Source organism: Eubalaena glacialis, chromosome 12, assembly GCF_028564815.1.
Source record: "Eubalaena glacialis isolate mEubGla1 chromosome 12, mEubGla1.1.hap2.+ XY, whole genome shotgun sequence".
NCBI classification, from domain to species: Eukaryota; Metazoa; Chordata; class Mammalia; order Artiodactyla; family Balaenidae; genus Eubalaena; species Eubalaena glacialis.
Genome location: NC_083727.1, coordinates 49,023,890 through 49,042,993, shown reverse-complemented (window position 1 = coordinate 49,042,993; position 19,104 = coordinate 49,023,890). Strand labels below are relative to the sequence as shown.

At 45.0% G+C, this 19,104-nt stretch overlaps 1 protein-coding gene across 2 annotated transcripts in view; it reads right to left on the bottom strand.

The window, feature by feature from the left end:
- The window catches only part of TRAF3IP2 (TRAF3 interacting protein 2), a 41,274-nt gene extending 23,801 nt beyond the window's left edge, over window positions 1-17,473 (bottom strand). The window contains exons 1-2 of one of the 2 annotated variants that reach the window (XM_061206995.1): window positions 17,112-17,473; window positions 4,158-4,994 (exon numbers count right to left, since the gene is read on the bottom strand). In XM_061206995.1, the coding sequence (XP_061062978.1) occupies window positions 4,158-4,986 (829 nt within the window). In that variant the 5' untranslated portion in view covers window positions 4,987-4,994; window positions 17,112-17,473. The remainder of the gene's footprint in view (window positions 1-4,157; window positions 4,995-17,111) is intronic. The other variant, XM_061206994.1, reaches the window with a different exon arrangement.
- Window positions 17,474-19,104: the final 1,631 nt, after the last annotated feature.

Genomic DNA, 19,104 nt, shown 5'->3' with positions numbered 1-19,104 from the left:
TTATACACCTGCTTTGAATGCTTAAAATCTGTGCCAGCGAGGGGGATCTAGAAGTAGAGGGGTACTTTACAGGGCTGGCTACAGGATCCAGGATCCATTGCTATTTAGATAATAGCAATAATAACTAAGAGCTGCTAGTTATTGAGGGCTTACTACAAGCCAGCCACTTTCCTAGTGTCTTTAATACATTATCTCATTTAATCCTCACAGCAACCTTCCTGGGAGCCATTGCTATCGGAGGCTTCATAAATATTTTGGGCTTGCAGTGCCCTGAAGAAAAACTGTAAGCATTGAATTTCCCTGACAAACCCAGCCCGACCCTGACCCTCTTCCCTGTGATTAGATGCCCCTGGGAACCAGGACCAAGGCACGTGCAGGGTGGATTAGGCTGAGCCCACCTGTACACTCTCATTTCCCCTTACTTTTCTTTTTCCTTTTTAACTTTTACTTATTTTTAAAAATTATTTATTTATTTATTTATGGCTGTGTTGGGTCTTCGTTGCTGCGCACTGGCTTTCTCTAGTTACAGCTAGCGGGGCTACTCTTCGTTGCGGTGTGTGGGCTTCTCATTGCGGTGGCTTCTCTTGTTGCGGAGCACGGGCTCTAGGCTTGCAGGCTTCAGTAGTTGTGGCTCGCGGGCTCTAGAGCGCAGGTTCAGTAGTTGTGGCACACGGGCCTAGCTGCTCCGCGGCATGTGGGATCTTCCCGGACCAGGGCTCAAACCCGTGTCCCCTGCCTAGGCAGGCAGATTCTTAACCATTGCACCACCAGGGAAGTCCCTTTACTTATTTTTTAAATTATAAAAGTAATGCCTGTTTGCTCTAACAAATTCAACAAAATTATGTAGAGTTAGAAGAAAAATCTCCCTGTCTCTTCCTAATTCCTTGTTCCCCTTCCCCCATGATCACAGTTAACAGTTGGGGCCATCTTACACACTTGTTAATGGAGTTTTTAACATATATAATAAAAAAAATAACATGTATGGGATCAACACTTCATGCTTCTCCCTTAATCTTTTTTATGTCAGAGTGTGTATTTTAGTCTACGTAACAGGGGCCTAGTAGTCTATGGTATAAATAAATCACAACTTATTTACAATAATGTATATTCTTTATAACATAATTTGATAATTATTTATAATTTACTAATTTATAATTATTTACGATAATCTGTCCCCTTATTGATAGGCATTTTAGTGTTTTTATTCTTACTCTAATACAAGCATCCTCATTCAGGTATTTCTATATGTTCATTTAATGTGTCTATAGGACAGATTCCTACAAGTGAGACCGCTGGACCAAAGAGGACACATTTAAAATTTTGATAGTGAAATTGTCTCTTGGAAGACTGTACCAGTTTATATTCCTATTAAGGGTAGATGGGAAAGTTCATTTCCCCATAAACCCACCAACACTAGATGTTGTCCCAGGGTTTTTTTCTTTTTGTGCACCTGATTGGGAAAAATACATCTTTAAAAATTTTGCATTTCTCAAATTCAGTAATAGTAAGCTTGGCTTCATATGCTTATTGGCTGCTTATAAGTCTTCTGTGAATTATTCCCTTCTCCTGTCCAAGTTCTCTCCTCTCTGCCTTTCATCACTTATCTTCACTCCCAGGATCCTAGGCCTCCCCTTCCTCCCCAACTTCAATAGAAGGAAATAATATAGAGAGCAAGGGGAGGGGATCTGATGAGAGAAAGCAAGTGTTAGAGACTAAAAGTATTCCCAGTGGGAGTGTTTGCATTTTAACAGAGCCTGCCCAAAGAGGGCAATGCTTACCTCCAAAGACTAGATTGCTAACGATGCCATTTCAGGGTTCAACAGGAAAAATATTTTCAAGTGAGAAGATCTTCCTGGAACCCTCAAATTATGAGTCCATGCTTTCTCTGTCTATCACAATGGGCCTTTCTCCTGTTAGTGGTTAAAGGCAACTGCTTGGGACTTAGTATCACAAAGCCCTTGATGAAGTATTCACACTTCTACATATTAATCTAAGAAACTAATCAGAAATGCAGGTAAAAACTTATGTACATGATGTATCATATCATTGCTTATTGGATCAGAAATTGGAAACTATTTAAAATGTCCAACAACAGAGAATAGCTTAAAAACAACTTGATAGATCCATCTGATGAAATAATATGCAGCATTTTTAGGTGATGCTGGAAGAATTACACTGAAATTATTTTAGTTTTATATTAAATATATATGCAAAAACCCAGTAAATATGTCAAACCCCAATAAGGAATTATTTTTGGGTGATGGAAACATGGCTTTTGGGCATATTTCAACTTTGAGAGTGAACAAACATTAGTATTATGATCAGAAAAATTATCTTTAAATGCAGATAGTAGAATGTTAAAAAAAAGTATTTTGTGGTATTATTTCCACAAAATTATTCCTTTTTAACCTAGAAATCTTTGAGAAAAAAATGCAAATCCTGACCCTGCCAAGGTTCAGTTTTCAGTAAGTGATTCATGCTCAAGGAACTCTGCCACCACACCCATCCTATCCCTGGGTGCTCAAAGTACAAGGGACGTCCTTGCTTCCCAATCAGCTGACTTCCCAACATCCCACACCAACACCAGAGTCCCACTTGTAGACCTCAGGGGCTCTTTCTCCCGAAGCTCCACTGCTTCCTTATCTCTTAGCCTCACTCTTAACTCACATTCATTCTTGCCTGTTTTCTTCCAAGCATCTTCTAAGTTAAATTCCTTTACCTCATTTTTTTTTTTTTTTTTATATTATGAATTACTCTGTTGCTCCATTCGCTTTAGGAAGCTTTATATTAAATGCATATGTATAAATACATAAATTGTGATTGATTATAGGATGTGTAATTATTTCTATAATTTATTTTAAAGCTAGGCACCAGATTTGGTCAGAATCTTTGGTCAGACCACTTGAACAGCTTTCGATACGGTGTTTTTTTGCTAAGAAAAATATTGCATCTCCCAGCCCCATGTTTCATCTGTAAAGCCCTATTGTTATTTTCCAGCAGCCTCTTAGAGAGCTGACATCAAGAATTGTGATGAACCTTTTATCTCAGTCTAAGACTTTATCACTTTCAGAGATGCTTACTGCACTGATACATATCATTCATTCATTCATTCATTCAGAAATAATTTATTGAGAATCTAGTATATGCTGGTCATTGTGCTAAATGCTGGGGAATTATGGATTGAAAATACACCTTTGCTGAATGTGCAAAAACTTACAGTCTGGAAGGAGAAGTAAACAAGTCCATAAGTAAATGCCATACTGGCATTAGGTGCCCCAACAGGCAGAGTATAAGGAAACAGAGAGCCCAAAGGAGGGACTGATCTGGGGAGACTGCCAGAGGGACACTTGAGCTAAGTCTTAAAAGAGGTATATAGTGATGGTTGTATAACTCTAAATTGAATTGTACACCTAAATGGGGGCAGGGTGAACTTCATAGTATATAAATTAGATCTCAAAAAAGCAGCTAAAGAAAAAAAGGTATAGAACTGGTTCAAATGTACAAGAAGGGGAAAAACATCCTGGGTAGAGAGAAGAGTGTGGGCAAATGCAGGGGGATGTGAAACAGCTCGACAAGTTAGGGGGACTGCCACTCCTCAAGTGTGGCTAGATGGTAGGGTAGGTGTTGGTGGTTCCATCTCCAAAGGCCTTTAAGCAATATAATCACAGGAGCAACTGGACCTTCATGTAATGCATGAATTCAGAGTCTCCATGACATTCTGGGCACCTTCTGATTTTTTTGACAGAAGGCCCCTTTCTCTGAAAACTCTAAGGTGGAGAAGAAGCATGTAAAGAAGGAAAACCCCAGATGCCCAAGAATTTGGATAACAAACAAGCTTTCTAGAAGTTATTTGCGTCGTCTCCCTGCCTCTCGGCAAGTTTCACTTAACACTACCCTGGAGAGGAATCTGTTTTAGACTTACAGTTTCCTAGAGAAGCAGGTTCCAAGCGGAACGAACGGGCTTTGGGCCAAGATAAAGCATTATTCTAAAGCCCCTTGCAAATCCAATCACGTGCGGAAGGCCCCATAGGAAGCAAAATGTCCTCCCTGCCTTCTGACCTGTCTGTGCTGGTCTAACGATGTAAGACATTGACGTGAGATTCCCGTTTACTCAGTTACCCAGCCCAGAATGTCCAGAGGAGGTAAAGCTCACTTACATGGCACCAGGTGATCGGGGCCTCCAGGACAATAGTAGTGATAGTTCCACTGAGCCTGTGGGGAAGAGCTGGGAGGCAGCATCTGTGCACATGCTGGATATCTCTGAGGTTCAAACTGATGGAACTCCCTGGATCTGAGAGGCCTGGGGAGGTCCTGGGGGTAACACACGGAGGTGAGGGGCAGGGGCCTTTCCAGTTGCCTGATGCCCAGGACGTCCTGGGGCTGTGAATCATATCCCGTGTCTATCGTACGCAGGTCTGGGGCTGCTCGGTTCCTGTGGGTCGGGGCCCGTGGCACCATCTCTTGGCTACTGCCCGGGGGGTCTGCTGAGGCATTAGGTAAACTTTGGTCTGATTTGTCTGAGTCATGGCCAGGGTCAGGAGAAGCTGCTGAAAGCTGAGATCCCAACCATTGATTACGTTTTTCCATAAGTGAAAACTGATGCTCCGGGGGGAGGGCTCCAGCCACAGACTCAGCCTCAGGCTCGCTGGCTGCAGAGCAGCCCAAGGGAAAATCTTTGCCCGGGTCTGGGTGTCTCCTCCAGAAGCTGTCTTCACTCTCTGCCAGGACTTTAGTGCGCAGGCAGGTGACCTGCTGGGACACAGGCTGCTGGTGATTTGAAAGCTTCAGGGTTGGGTGAGCGTGAGAAAAGTCTCCTGAGGAAGAGTGAGGGGTTTGAGGTGCAGATAAGCTGTTGGGTGCCATGTTCCTTGTATCTAGAGCAGGTAGTTTGGATTCTTCTTCCAGGAAATATTCTGAGAGAGGTTTCAGCAACTGACTTGGGTATGGTTCTGATTCATCAACCTCCACAGGAATGCTTCGGCTCATCCTAGTTTCTGGAACAAGAGAAAACATGCCACAGCCTCAGAAGTCAGATCATTTCTTGGAGTCCCCCGCCTTATGACCTTAAGGGACCTCATTCAAGATGTGGTTTAAATTAACAGTAGAGTGACACCAATGCGCTGGCAGAGCCCTGATCACGTAAAATTGTTCACTTATCCTCCAGGCAAAGGCACTAAGGCTTATTAAGATATTTTTATCTGGAAGGCGATTCAAAGAATGTGACTGGACCATTATGTGGTAGAAGTCATACACCAGCAAGGGAAAGACATGGATGAAAATCAACAGCCAAGTTTTGAGGAAGGAGAAGTAATCAGCATGTGGGTTGTTTCATGTGTATTTGGAATCCATGATGAAAGAAATCTCAGTAACGAATGTGGAATGATCTCTAAAATATACTGTTAAGTGATTTAAAAAAAGCAAGGTGCAGACCAATGTGTATACGATGCTGCTATTTTGTGTGAAAAAATAAAGAGAGGGGAATGTGTATGTGTGAGCACAACTGCTTGCACACGTATAAAACGTGTATGGAGGACACACAAGACATTGGTGCATTGGGTGCCTTTGAGAATGGAGCTAAGCTGAGGGAGACGGGGGAGAGGGAGAGTTTTTACCTTCTGAAGTTTTAAACTTTTGCCCCCTGTGACTATTGCCCAATTTTAAAAAAAGATTTTTAAAGCCTGAGTTTAAAAAGCACTGGAAAAAAGGTCATGGTGACATTTTCCACTTACAACTATAGGTTATTTGGAGGGCTTAATACCCTCTTGCACAATGCCTGCATGACCATCTGGTCTGTGATGTAGTAGCTGCACGGACAAGGCTCGCTAAACTAGCCTTTAGCCCACAGAGCAGTTAGCCCACAGTCCAGGTAATATTGGCTTTACCTATAAAAATAGAACTCTCAATCAACATAACAGAATGAGAAAGAAAATTCGCCTCCCCTTATCAGAAGATTGGTTGAGATGATGTCCCAGGATGCTTAGGCTCCAGAGGAAGGAAGGAGGCAGGTCACGGAAAAAGATGTCACAGGGTGATGACGGGAGGCCTGCAGAAGGCTCCAGAGCAGGGATAGTGGGAGCGAGGAAGTGAAAAGAAAAAATCCTGGCCGTCTGTTCCGTGCAGGCCTCGTACATAGCATACCTCAAGTGCCATACAGGGAGAAGGGGTGGTGCCGGGCGTGGTGGATTTTTAAATTCCTATTTTATCCATGCAGAATTTCAAACACAAACACTCACTGAGGGCTTACTGTGCCCAAAGGCACGATGCCCATCAGTTATTGTGCTAAGACAAGTTGGAAAATTGTGAATTCCCCTTCTCTTGTGCCCGGTACCCAACCCAATGGCAACAAGACAGCACGCATTTTAAAATGCTGCCCCAAAGAGCAGAAGTGGGTTCAGTAGTTTCCCACCAAATTTATCTTCCCGGCCTATAGAAAGAGACCTCAATCTGCCCTGCACTCCCTGCCAAATGAATGCCCTCTAACACTTCTCTGACTCTCACTTGGTATCAGACTTACACATCTGCTGCAAACAACCTTTGTACCATTTTCTGGCACAACAGAAAATTCCCTCAGGCTCCAAGTCCCTGCCAGCCCTCCCTCCTTGCCTTGGTGTCCCCTGCCCCAGGCTGGCTCTTTTCTAGGCTGCTGTCTAGGCTGGGTGTGCTTCCTGCCCCTTGACTCTGCAGAGGATAGACCTCATCACCTAAATTGCTTAGACCCTGTAAAAACACACAAATTTCAACTGATTTCAGTTGATGAGACCTACCCAAAACACACATTTTTCAACTACTGAGTATTTTAAAATGTTCACCATTGTTTTCCTTTCTTTCTTACAATTTTTCTACAGCTATGAAATTGGATATGCCATACAACATGCTCTTCAGCTGGTCAGGAAACAAAAGTATTTTCCGAAGGGCTGGCTGAGTGTTGCGTAATCTCCTGCAAGCATCTGTGGGCCCACAGCTGAAAGGGGGAGGGGGTGTCGGGGGGGGGGTTGTCGGGGTAAGAGGGGCAGCCAGCAAGCCAGCCCGCAAGAGAACTAAATGCTGTCAGCTATTTCTTGGTATGCAATTCATTTTCATTTTCTACACTTCAGGTACAATTGTTTATATTCTCCCTGGGTCTTCAAATGTGAATACCTTAGAAGTGCTTCCCTAAAAAAATTAAATTAAATTTAAAAAGTTGCAAATTCTCTTCTAGCTGAGGAACCTTCAAGGACTTGGAGGAAGCTAATAAAAAGGGTGACAAATGTGGTCATCTCTGGAGTGCGGTCACTGACTGGGAATCTGAGGTCCATCCTAGGGTGGGAATTCTAGAGTTGAAACTGATCTGAAAATGAACAGATGGTTCCTCGGATGATAGTGAATAAACCTGGTATGGCAATAAACAACCTTTCAGGAAAGCTATGGGATTAGTAATCTTTAAAAAACAAAATGAACTCTGATGTTTTAAATTTGTCATTACAAATATTCAAACAGCTAATGATTACTGAACCTTACTATGTGTCCAGCTCTGTGCTGTGTACCCCCTCTTCTGAGGCATAAGCTCAGTTAAAATTTTTTTACAAATGGTAATACCTACAAGTGACACAAAACTCAAAAGGTACAAGAGCGTATATTGTGAAAGGTAAACAAAATTATTTCTAAAGTCATAAAACATTATTCCTACCTTCAAGTTGCTTGTGATCCAGCTAAAGGAAGACAACTAATACAGGAAATCAAAGGCCCTACCTCAGGGCCTTTGCACTTGCTGTGCCTTCTTCTTGGAACACTCTTCCCCTACATATCTGCATGGCTTGATTCCTTTCTTTTTTAGGTGATTACTCAGCTCTCGCTTTCTCAGTGAGGGATCCCTGGTCACTCTCTAAAATTTTTACATGCTCCTTGCACTCTCTGTCTCCCTTCCCTGCTTTATCATTCTCTCTAGCAGTTATCACCACTGTATATACTATAAAACATATGTTATAAATACAAATATCTAGTACATTCCTTGTTTATTGCCTCCCCCCTTCCCCAGAATGTAAATTTCATGAGGGCGTGATTTTTGACTCTTCTGTTCACAGCTGTACTCCCAGCATCTAGAACTATACCTGGTACATAGTAGGTGCTCAATAAATATTTGTTGAATGAATGAATGATTGATGCCTGTTTCAGAGAGGAGACAGATCCATGTAGCTGGAAGGATCCCGGACAGTGAGGATGTCAGGCTTATGAAAGGTGGCAGGGAGGATTTCAGAGTTCTTGAAATTATACCCTTCCCTTTTCCTCTCTTCCTCTCAAATATGTATTAAGTTCCACTAAGTGTCAGGCCCCGAGGCGGGCCTGGGCCATGCCTGAAGAGGTCCCACCCACCCACGGCAGGGTTGACCTGAACCCTCGCTGGCAGAATAACAGTGAGTCCACCACCCAGCGTGCTGGGACATCTGCTCTTCTGCTCCAGACAGGAAGGCAGCTGGTCTCCTCTTGCATCCTCAGAGCTTCTCGAAGAACAGCAGAGGGTGGGGCAGGCCTGCAGTCACCACGAGGGCCCCTCCAGCCCTAGACCCCGGCCAGAACCGACAGAAAATCCCTGCCACCCTCCTGAGGATGTCACAGAGAAAAACTACACGCCGACACCACATCAGAGGGCCTTGGGCAGATCAGTGGGTTGGGTCGGAAATGACAGTTTTACTTTTTGGTCTTTAATGTCAATATTGTAAAAAAAATAAATAAATAATGCACATTGAAAAAAATTAACTCAGTATCTCATCGCTCCTAACCATTTCTAATTTCCCTGTTTTATTCCAGACCCTTCTCTATATGATGTCCAGGCGGTTGTAACCCTGGCACAGCCTGTGCTCCCATCCTTAACAGCGGGTGGCAATTGGTTTTAAGTGGAAAAGCCCTGTTTTCTAGCCATGACCTAGAGGAGAAGTCTATGACCCCTGAGGGGGACAGAAGACCTGCCAGCCAGGCCCTGGTAAGCCCCAGGGCTGGCGGTGCTCTAGACAGTCTCAGCTTATCACCATGATGCTGAGCTTGGAAGCCGGAAGCCAGGGAGAGGCTGGAGCAGACAGCCATGTCTAGCTCATTGCTTCAGGCCCCTGGGGGAAGGGAGAGGCTGGCTGGCCAGGGACCCCAGCAGAGTTTCTGTTTCAGAAGCGCTTTCTGAGGCTCACAATACAGATGTCCAGGCCTCACACCTAGAGATTCTGAGGCGGGGCCAGGGCTCCCTTTTTCTTCTGTTTAAGTCCCACAGGTAAATAGGTTCTCTCATATTTTGCCAAGGGGAGTGTAATCTGTACAATTTGGCCATAACTATCAGAATTTTAAAATCTTATGTCCAGGGCTTCCCTGGTGGCGCAGTGGTTGAGAATTTGCCTGCCAATGCAGGGGTCACGGGTTCGAGCCCCGGTCTGGGAAGATCCCACATGCCGCGGAGCAGCTGGGCCCGTGAGCCACAATTACTGAGCCTGCGCGTCTGGAGCCTGTGCTCCGCGACAAGAGAGGCCGCGATAGTGAGAGGCCCGCACACGGCGATGAAGAGTGGCCCCCACTTGCCACAACTAGAGAAAGCCCTCGCACAGAAGCGAAGACCCAACACAGCCATAAATAAAAATAAATAAATAAAAATCTTATGTCCTTTGACCTAGTAATTTCATTTCCAAGAATTTCCTCTACAGAGATATGCACGTATTATGTAAAACGAAGAGGCTATGAGGATAGGCAATGCAGCAATGTTTGTAACAGCAAAGACTACAAACAACCCACGCGTCCAAAAAGGTTCTGCTTTTTAAAACTATGGTCCAGCCTTACAATGAACACTCTGCATCTTTTTGAAAAGACTGAGGAAGTGCCGTGTGAACTGATGTGGAACCATCTCCAAGGTTTACTGTGAAGTTAAAAAAGGAAAGAGCAGAACAGTGTGTAAAGTACGCTACCCTTTGTACGATCTGAGATTGTATATGCCCACACCATCACGTCCGAAAGCTGCAACAGAGGATGCCTCTGGGAAGGGAACTGGGTGACTGGGAACAGGGGCAGGAGAGGGACTTGCTTTTCAGAGCATTTTTTACCTTTTAAGTTTTGTACCAAGTGCCTGTATATCTACTTAAAAGATAAAAAAAGGAAAAGGAGAAGCTCCAAGTGATTCTGATGTTCACAAAGATTAAGAACCAATATGAGAGAGGCACTGCTGAGCCCACCCAGGAGAGAGTGAACCGTCCCATAAAATACAAAAGACCAGGGCTTCCCTGGTGGCGCAGTGATTGAGAATCCGCCTGCCAATGCAGGGGACACAGGTTCGGGCCCTGGTCTGGGAAGATCCCACATGCCGCGGAGCAACTAGGCCCGTGAGCCACAATTACTGAGCCTGCGCGTCTGGAGCCTGTGCTCCACAACAAGAGAGGCCGCGACAGTGAGAGGCCCGCGCACCGCGATGAAGAGTGGCCCCCACTTGCCGCAACTAGAGAAAGCCCTCGCACAGAAACGAAGACCCAACACAGCCATAAATAATTAATTAATTAATTAAAAAAAAAACCCAACTCAGTGGATCTCAAAAAAAAAAAAAATTACAAAAGACCGTTCAGCAGAGGGTGGGGACATTTGTCCGCGGTGGGAGTGGGTGGGACCGGGGTGGGACTGGGGTGGCACAAGCTAGGAATGGAGGGCTAGTCCCAGGGCCACACAACCAGGTGAAACCGTGGTGTATGTGAGCCTGGTTCTTACTCTGATCTGACCCAAGAGACAGCAGTTTTCCTTCTCTGGAATCTCACTGCCCTTTGGACGGTGAGCTGTGGTTCCAGCTCTTAGATTCTGACCAGCATCTTTCTTCAAATCTCTCTGTCAGTTTTTCTGTCCCAGCCTCTCTCGCTTCCCTTCTGCCCCCTACCCTTCCTGCGTAGCCTGGTTTTACAGATAAGACCTTATCCAGACATGAGTAGTTTTGACATCCCCTGTGACAATGTTCCCTGGTGTCCCATTCACAGAATTTCCCATTTATTCTCTCTTTCTCTCTCTTTTGCTGCCTCCAAGTCTTCGCTCATATCTGTTCCCAGCAACCTTTCTCTCCTCCAGCACATTCTGCCTTCAATTATTAGTTTCTCGAAACAGAGCCTATCAGTCTTCGCAGCACTACCTTTCTTATCTCATCGTTCATCCAAAAGCTTCTTTTCCTCCCATCATGCCCGCCTCGCTTTCTGCAGGTCTCTTAGACCCCAGCCTGGTGTGCATAGGACACAAGTGTCTCTTAGGGCACATATTCACAGATATGGTGTCCACGTTCACAGTTAACTGTGGCTTCTGCCATCCAGACGGGCTTACCCTGAATCAATACATATTTCTAGGATGTGGAAAATATGCAGGACTTAAATGCACAGGCTCTAGATTCAAGCTCCCCATGATTAAATTTTCTCTGCTAGCTGCACGATTAGATGTGTGACCTTGAGAAAATTATTTAACTTCTCTGGGCCTCATTTTTCTCATCTGTAAAGTGGGGAAAATAACAGCATTTGCCCCATAGGAGGGTATTGTGAGGGTAAAAGAAGAAGGTGTAAATAAAGTGCTGGCTGTAGGGCCTGGCCCATATTAAGCTCTCCAAAAACAATGGCTATTTTGTTATTTTTACAACAACAAGTGATTTGGCTTTAGAACTGTTTTCTAGACAATGTTCACTTGTTTTATACCTGGACGCTAAACCTATTATATGAGCCTAATGTATGGAGACCATATCTTTTTAACCAACATGTGTATTTCTGGCAGATTTGATATACATCATCTCATCTGGTCCTTAAAACAGCTGGGTCACAGGCGGGGTATGTGGTTTCACTTCACCATTCCTATTGTACAGAGCCTTGGGCACATTAAGTAGCTTTTCCAAAGTCACTGCCAATTCTAGCCTATAGACCTCCTACCTCTTTCCATTAAACCACATAGATCAGGCACTGGCAAACCTTTTCTGTAAAGAACCAGATAGTAAATAGTTCACATTTGTGGACCACATACCGTCTCTGTTTCATACTCTGCTTTTCAGTTAGTTTGTTTGTTCTTAAACAACCCTTTAAAAATATAAATTCTTAGCAATAGGCAGGTACAGAAACAGACCATAGGCCACCTTTGGCTCGAGTTGTAGTTTATCAAGCTCTGATATAGATTATGCTGATAAGTCAATATAAACCTAATGAAATGGATATACTTAAGAAACCTTACCTTTTGTTAACAATAATTGTTAATATTTGTTAAATGTTTACTATGTGTCAAATACTGTTCCAAGTGTTTTACATGTATTAACTTATCCTCTCAGCCACCCTATTTGTAGGTACTGTTGTCAGCCCCATTTTTGGAATGGGGAAACTGAACACAGGGAGGGTAAGTAACTTTCCCAATGTCACAGGGCCAGTAAGTAGCCTAGCTAGGGTTCAAATCCAAGCAGTTCAGCACCAGAGCCTGGGCACTGAACCCACTTGATTCTCGGCTGGGAGCGCTGACTTGTACAGCAATGTGGGGTGAGGGGAGAAAGGGGGTGGCAGGAGCTGAGTAAACCCTAGAAGCTCCTGGAATAGATAGGTTTCAGAACCATTCACCCTGAAGCTAAGGAGGCGTGGATACATGCCACCTGTGTTTTATGAAGAATGGCCAGGCTGGAAACCTGTGATGGCTCTCCTTCATGCCACTACAATAGAGGATATGGATGAAACTGCAGAGGCATCTTGATTTGAGAAAAGCACTTGATTGGATCTCATTAAATTTTAATCATAAACTGAATTCAAAGTAAATTGAAAACTTGTTGACAGAGCACAAACAAAGGGTGACGATAAATGGCGATGCATCTAGAGAGGGGATATCTTCCAGGGGACGCCTCTGAGGCAAGGATGGATGGGATTTAATGAAGGTGTTATGTCCCTGGAAGAAGACAAATAGAGCAAGAGACAGAGGAAGGGCAGGAGTGAGCAGCCTGAGTAGTTAATAAACCACATTACCAGCTCCTAAATGATCAAGGCTTGCTGTTACCAACTGCTTGGATTTTTTTAAAAAAGCATTCTTTGGGTCAACAATAGGGTTGAAGGGTCCTAGAGACACACAGCATGAATATTTCAGGTGGACATATTAATAAATATATAAATTTACAGCTAGGAAGACCCTCAGATGCAATTTGGACCAGATCCTTGCAGTCACAGATTCTCAAGGTCTCACTTCATTCTCCAGGGAGTAATTTTTTTTCAGAACTGTCCAAAAATTTCGGATTTTAAAAAGATCTTTAAACTCATTAATGTTCTTTGTTTACTGCCCCAACGCATGCAAACTCTCCCAACATCAGTTTGCTTAGTGGAAGCTGGTTTTGAGTGAACCGTGTGGCTCAGGTTCAAATTCCAGTGAAGAAATATTTCCAAGTTTACTTGCAGAATTTCCCAGACAGAGAAGTTCTTCCATTTGGTTTGCCAGAGGATTGGAAGCAGTGGTGAGCCCTGGAGACAAGGGAACATTTACTGGCCCTTGTTCATACCCTGCACAGTACAGCTCACAGCAGGCTGAAGGCGGTGCAGCGTGACCCGACCTGACGTGCAGAAGTTCGCTCTGCAACTCCTCTGAGCTGCTCAACTCAATGACGGGGCTAATGGGAAAGGACTGACTCCACCACGCTGGAAGCTGGTAAAAACCGTTTAGAGAACAACCTCAAACCAGCCCATGGGTTCTCTTGTTTGTTTGTTTTGTTTCAGATAAGGTTTCTCTAAACACACGTTCGTGATTCTTAATTCAGTCCAGACCCCAGAGTGAGGAAAAGAAGGGGCAGAAAGGAAAAAATCGGCAGAGGGAGGAGAAGGGATAGAAAGGAAGAAAGGAAAATGGAAGAGAAGCAAGGAGTGTGGGAAACCTTGAAGGAAAAGTTTAAAAAACTTGTCCTTTATTGGTGGAGGAGAGAGGCTTGCTTAAACTGTGATTTTTACGTATTGCTTAAACTGTGATTTTCACGTATTACAGTCGGAAGGGAAGGGAAAGAATGAATGCAGGCAAAAGGCAAGAGTGTTATAGGTAAGCTGCTGAGCTGGGAAGAGTCTGGGCAGACAGCACAGAGGAGGAGGAAGGGAAATCGGAGGTGGGAGGGAGACCTGGGGACCCCGCCTGGGAGAGGAAGAAGGAAAAACACTGGAACCATGAGTGCAGGAAAACAGTGAGGTGGGGAAGAGCCAAGTTTCCATCATCGCTCAGGGAGCTGCCCAGACCCCAGCCAGCCTGCGTCTTCAGGATGAAGGAAGGGGGTCAAGCAGGCTGGGGGCTCCAGTCAGTCCTGAATAGCTTGATCTCAGCTGCTTTATCAGGGAACCACGCCAAACTGGCTCAGCTCTGCGAATCATGAGGGGATGAAAGCCCACCTCCCTCCCTCAGCCAATTTACAACTTCTGCTCCCCAGGAAGGTCTGTGTACACATCTATACACATGCACACACACACACACACAGAGGCACAGAGTGAGCTTAACACTCAGGCATAGAAGCACATGTGGGCGAGTAGGAGGCCTGCTGGGCAAGAGACGCAAAGAATGTCAAATGTCAGAAGGAGAAGGACAGCCTGGGCTTCAGGAACTAAAAATATCTCGGTGACAATGCACTAGGAAGAAACAGGAGAGGCCCAGGGGGAGAGCTTCTTGATTCTAATCCTCAGATGCTTTCTCACGGAAGGCCTGCAGGGTTGTTTTGATAAGGAACTGTGATCAAACATTAGGGGTCATTTCGTTGGATCTGAAAGGAATTTAAAGTTTAATATGGCTCATCTGTGTGCTCTTTTTTGTTTTCCCTGCAGCAGTTGCCTGCAATTCATATGTGTTTTGAAAGGCTAATCTAAATTTTCCTGTAGCAGAAAAATGATTAGAATTCAGGATATTTCCGAGATTTCGATTCTTCGAAATATAGATTTAATTTAGACAAACTACCCGCATAATCGATCTTTCTGAGTGCCTGCAACTATGATTCTGAATTCGTGCAACTATGACTGCCTTCTTCTCTTCTTATTCTCAGAGCATTTGAAAATCACTAACACCTTAATCTTGAGAGAAGCAGGCTTAAATATTTTCCATCTTTGCACCCTCCCAAAGTGAGTACCCCCAAGTTAAAAGTCTTCTCCCCAACACGCTTTCACTCCTAGTCAGCCCACCCCAGGCACGGAGCAGAGCAGGGGGCTTCTGTCTAGTGCCACCCCATCACAAATGACACCAGATGAAGAATGACTGTGGGTGGCCTTTCTGGATCAAAGCTAGGCTGGCAGCAAATAACAGCATGATTTCAGATAGTGGTGCATGTTATTTGAAAATAAAAATCAGTAACTCATCACAGGTGAAACATCTTGAAATTCCTGTCCTCCCATCCCAGGGTGACAGAGAGAGCCATCTAAAAACATGACAAGGACCATACCAGGGCCTTGATATTCCACAGAAACAGCTGAGAAATACCGAAAGCCGTGAGTCAGTCCATCCCACACAGTCAGGGCCTGCTTGAACTGTATGGAGGGAGAGTAACAGCTCAAAAGAAACAATCAGGATCTTTTAAAAAGTAGTGGTTTGGAAAAGGTTAAGGATTCTGTGTGTCGGTCATCTAATAATGCGTCTGATCCTAGTCATCACCCTTACATGGTATCAGGATGTGCTTCACAGCTTCCCTTCACCCCCCATTAAAGGCCCCCCACACAGTGACTGGTCTAGCCAAGGAGTGGTTTCCAGCTCCTGCTAAGTCAGTAACGTAGCCTTCTGGAGCCAGGCTCATCTGCCAGCTCTCGGGCCTGCCTTGACTTTGTGGGCAAGTGCACGGACTGGTTCTTCCTGGGTAACCCAAATGGGACATAAACTAATTCAAGAAACCCCCTGCTTTCTCCTATTTAACTAGAGCCAATAATAACACCTAAATTCCAGGCAGCCTCCTGCAGAGCCACGAGGCAGCCCAGCACACCACACCGCCACTCTCAGCCTTTTACCCAGACTATGGAGTCACCTTTTGCCTCGAGAGCAGATGAGTGAAACAAATCAGAGCAGCTTATATGGAAGAAACCTGAGTGCCTACAAGGTGTTTGATAGTATACTGAGTGCTTGAGGGTAGAGAAGGATTAAGAAAGGAGTCCTTTTCCTCCAGGGACTAACTATCTCTTAGTAGCGAGAGGTAAGATGAATGTATTTGAGTAATCAGTAAACAAAACGCACTCTTCTAAGACCACCCATTATGGCTACCCCTCTGGGATTCCCATCACCCCAGCCTTATTTCGTTAGAAGGGAATTTCGACATAATCTTGTTAGTTCACCACCCCACACATATTTTATTGATGAAGAAATCCAGGCCTAGGGAAACCAAAGTAAATTGCATAAGTCACAGGGCCAGCAAGGAGTGGAGTGAGAACTTGAAACCAAGTTTCTTGTCCTCTGCTTTTATTATTTATTTGGTCTCTTTTTTTCCCCGTTCATTGAAAAATATCCCCCATGCTAAGAAATCATCTTGAACTTGAAAGTCACAGGAAGCTCGATTAGCTTCTAAGATCAAATAATAGCACTTCTCCCCGGGTTTTCCCTAAAGGCTCAGGCCTACTGTCCGTGCCAGCAAATGTCTGGGTCATTTGGGAGGGTGGAGGGCTGTGGGAGAGGAGCTGAGAAGGCACCACAGCCAGCACAGAGAGGAGATGAACTTACTGGCCCAAGAACGTGGTGTTGATTTTTTTTCCCCCCCGAGTGAAATAGGGATCAAGAAAACTTGGGAGTTCTCCTTCCATCTCTGCCACTGACGTGTCTGAGGCTGGAAGCCAATTCCTTAATCTGTGCCATCCCCGGCTCCCTCCCTGGAGAATGGCGCTTGTCTTCTTAATCGAAACTTGTGGGGACACTAAGTACTCAAACACAGGCGTGTGTGTGTCTCCACTCCTCAAAGAGTTAATCTTCGCTCACCCGTCTGAAATACTAAACCACCAGCATTTTCTCACAGCAGAAATGTAGCTGTCATTTTCTCAGCCCAAGCTGGTCTCTCTGTACACAAACAAACGAAAGGTGGGGAGAGGCGGGTGGAGGAAAGTAAGGCAGCACATTTCAGTAAAGGAGAAAACTGTTTTGGGAAACGGGTCAAAAGTTAAGAAGTAAGGCGAGGCAGATGACAACTCTGAACAACTTACCTTAGAGCCACCACGGACAGACAGACCGGGCCAAGGGGTGATCACGCTCTCTCCTTCTTGGGTCACTCCACCTTGGGTCGCTCCGGGCCTCCCTCCACCCTCTCCCGGCCCAGGTAAGCAGGAACAGGCTCCAAAGCAGGAAGTGGAAGTTGTATGCAAATTTCTACCGAGGCTAGGAAGCCTCGGCTCAAAAATCTCCCTGTGGGCAGTGAATCAACAGCCGCGGAGAAGTCACTTTATTTCTTAAAACAGAAACCTCCTTCATTCACTAGAAAAGGCCACTGGCCAATTAGGCTGCATTTTGTTTTTCACCACCCAGCTAAGTAACTGCTGAGGAATGTTCCCACTGCCCCGGACCTCAGCGTTGTCGTCGTAGTACCCTGGCCTGAGACGGTGACGGGGGACGGGATTGAACTTGGGTGTTAAGATCGGTTATTCATTAGCAGCTCCAGAGGAGGAAACTGGGGGCAGATCATGGGGAGGAGTATGAAGCAAAAACTTCTTACTGTCTCTAACTGCATTTGCTGCTCTTAATTACAAAGGGAGGACTCACTGCCCATCCCCCTACACACACGCACACACACACACACCCTGCCCCATCCACAGGCATGAAAAAGTGACTAGTTTTGAGAAAACCGCCCCCCCCCACACACACACAGTCCTCCTCTGGCTGCATTTTTCATGTCCTCAAGTTTATTTCCTCGCCTTTCCTTCTCCTTGCTTAATCAGTGCCTACAGAGTTTATGGCCAAAGGAGATGCTAGAAACAGGACGACCAGGACGGCAGACTGTAATGGGAGCTGTGTTGGCCGCAGCTCTGGAGTCAGAGGGACCCGGGTGTGAACTCAGTTACCCACTGGCCAGCTGGGTGCTGGGCAGGCGCACTGTGCTCCTGGACGCCCTGCCTGCCTGTTGAGTCCCGAGGGTCAGCCCACTCGGCTGGCCACCCCTCTACCCTCGAGCAGGGGACGGGCCCCAGAGCATCCCCATCCAGACCTCCGGGTTCTGCTCAAGTGAGCCATGTGGAGCAGGTTGCTCTACGTTCTGCAAGCAGAGGGAATGCTGCTTGTTTTTAAAACAACATATACAGGGTGTATCCTTACAGTGGAATACTACACAGCTGTTAAAAACCATAAATATTTATTTATGTATATATTTATTTCTACATACAAGGAAAAGTGGCTCTGAGATATTATTTATTGAGAAACATAATCTCATTTTTGCCAATAGATATGACAAATACATGTGTGTGTGTGTATATATATATATATATATATATATTTATTTATTTATTTATGTTTACTCACCATTGGTTCCAACACCTATCACTCTGCCCAGAACATAGTTGGCAAGTACTACGTATCTGCTAAATGACCAAAAATGACAGAAATATCTGGAAGAATGCATACTAGACTGTTAAGTGGTGGTCACCTCTAGGGAAAAGGATTGAGGGGAATGGGTCAGAACGGAGGGCTTTTATCCTATTTATAGTATTGATATAAAATATGTATACTATACATATGTATATGTATAGTATACATATGCTGGATTCCTTTTCCCACAAGTGTGTAGTACTTCATTCATTAAAAAAAAAATTTAAGGGCTTCCCTGGTGGCGCAGTGGTTGAGAATCTGCCTGCCAATGCAGGGGACACGGGTTCGAGCCCTGGTCTGGGAGGATCCCACATGCCGCGGAGCAACTAGGCCCGTGAGCCACAACTACTGAGCCTGCGCGTCTGGAGCCTGTGCTCTGCAACAAGAGAGGCCGCGATAGTGAGAGTCCCGCGCACCGCGATGAGGAGTGGCCCCCACTCGCCACAACTAGAGAAAGCCCTCGCACAGAAACGAAGACCCAACACAGCCATAAAATAAAAATAAATAAATAAATAAATAAATAATTAAAAAAAAAAAAAAATTTAAGGCTTCCCTGGTGGCGCAGTGGTTGAGACTCTGCCTGCCAATGCAGGGGACACGGGTTCGAGCCCTGGTCTGGGA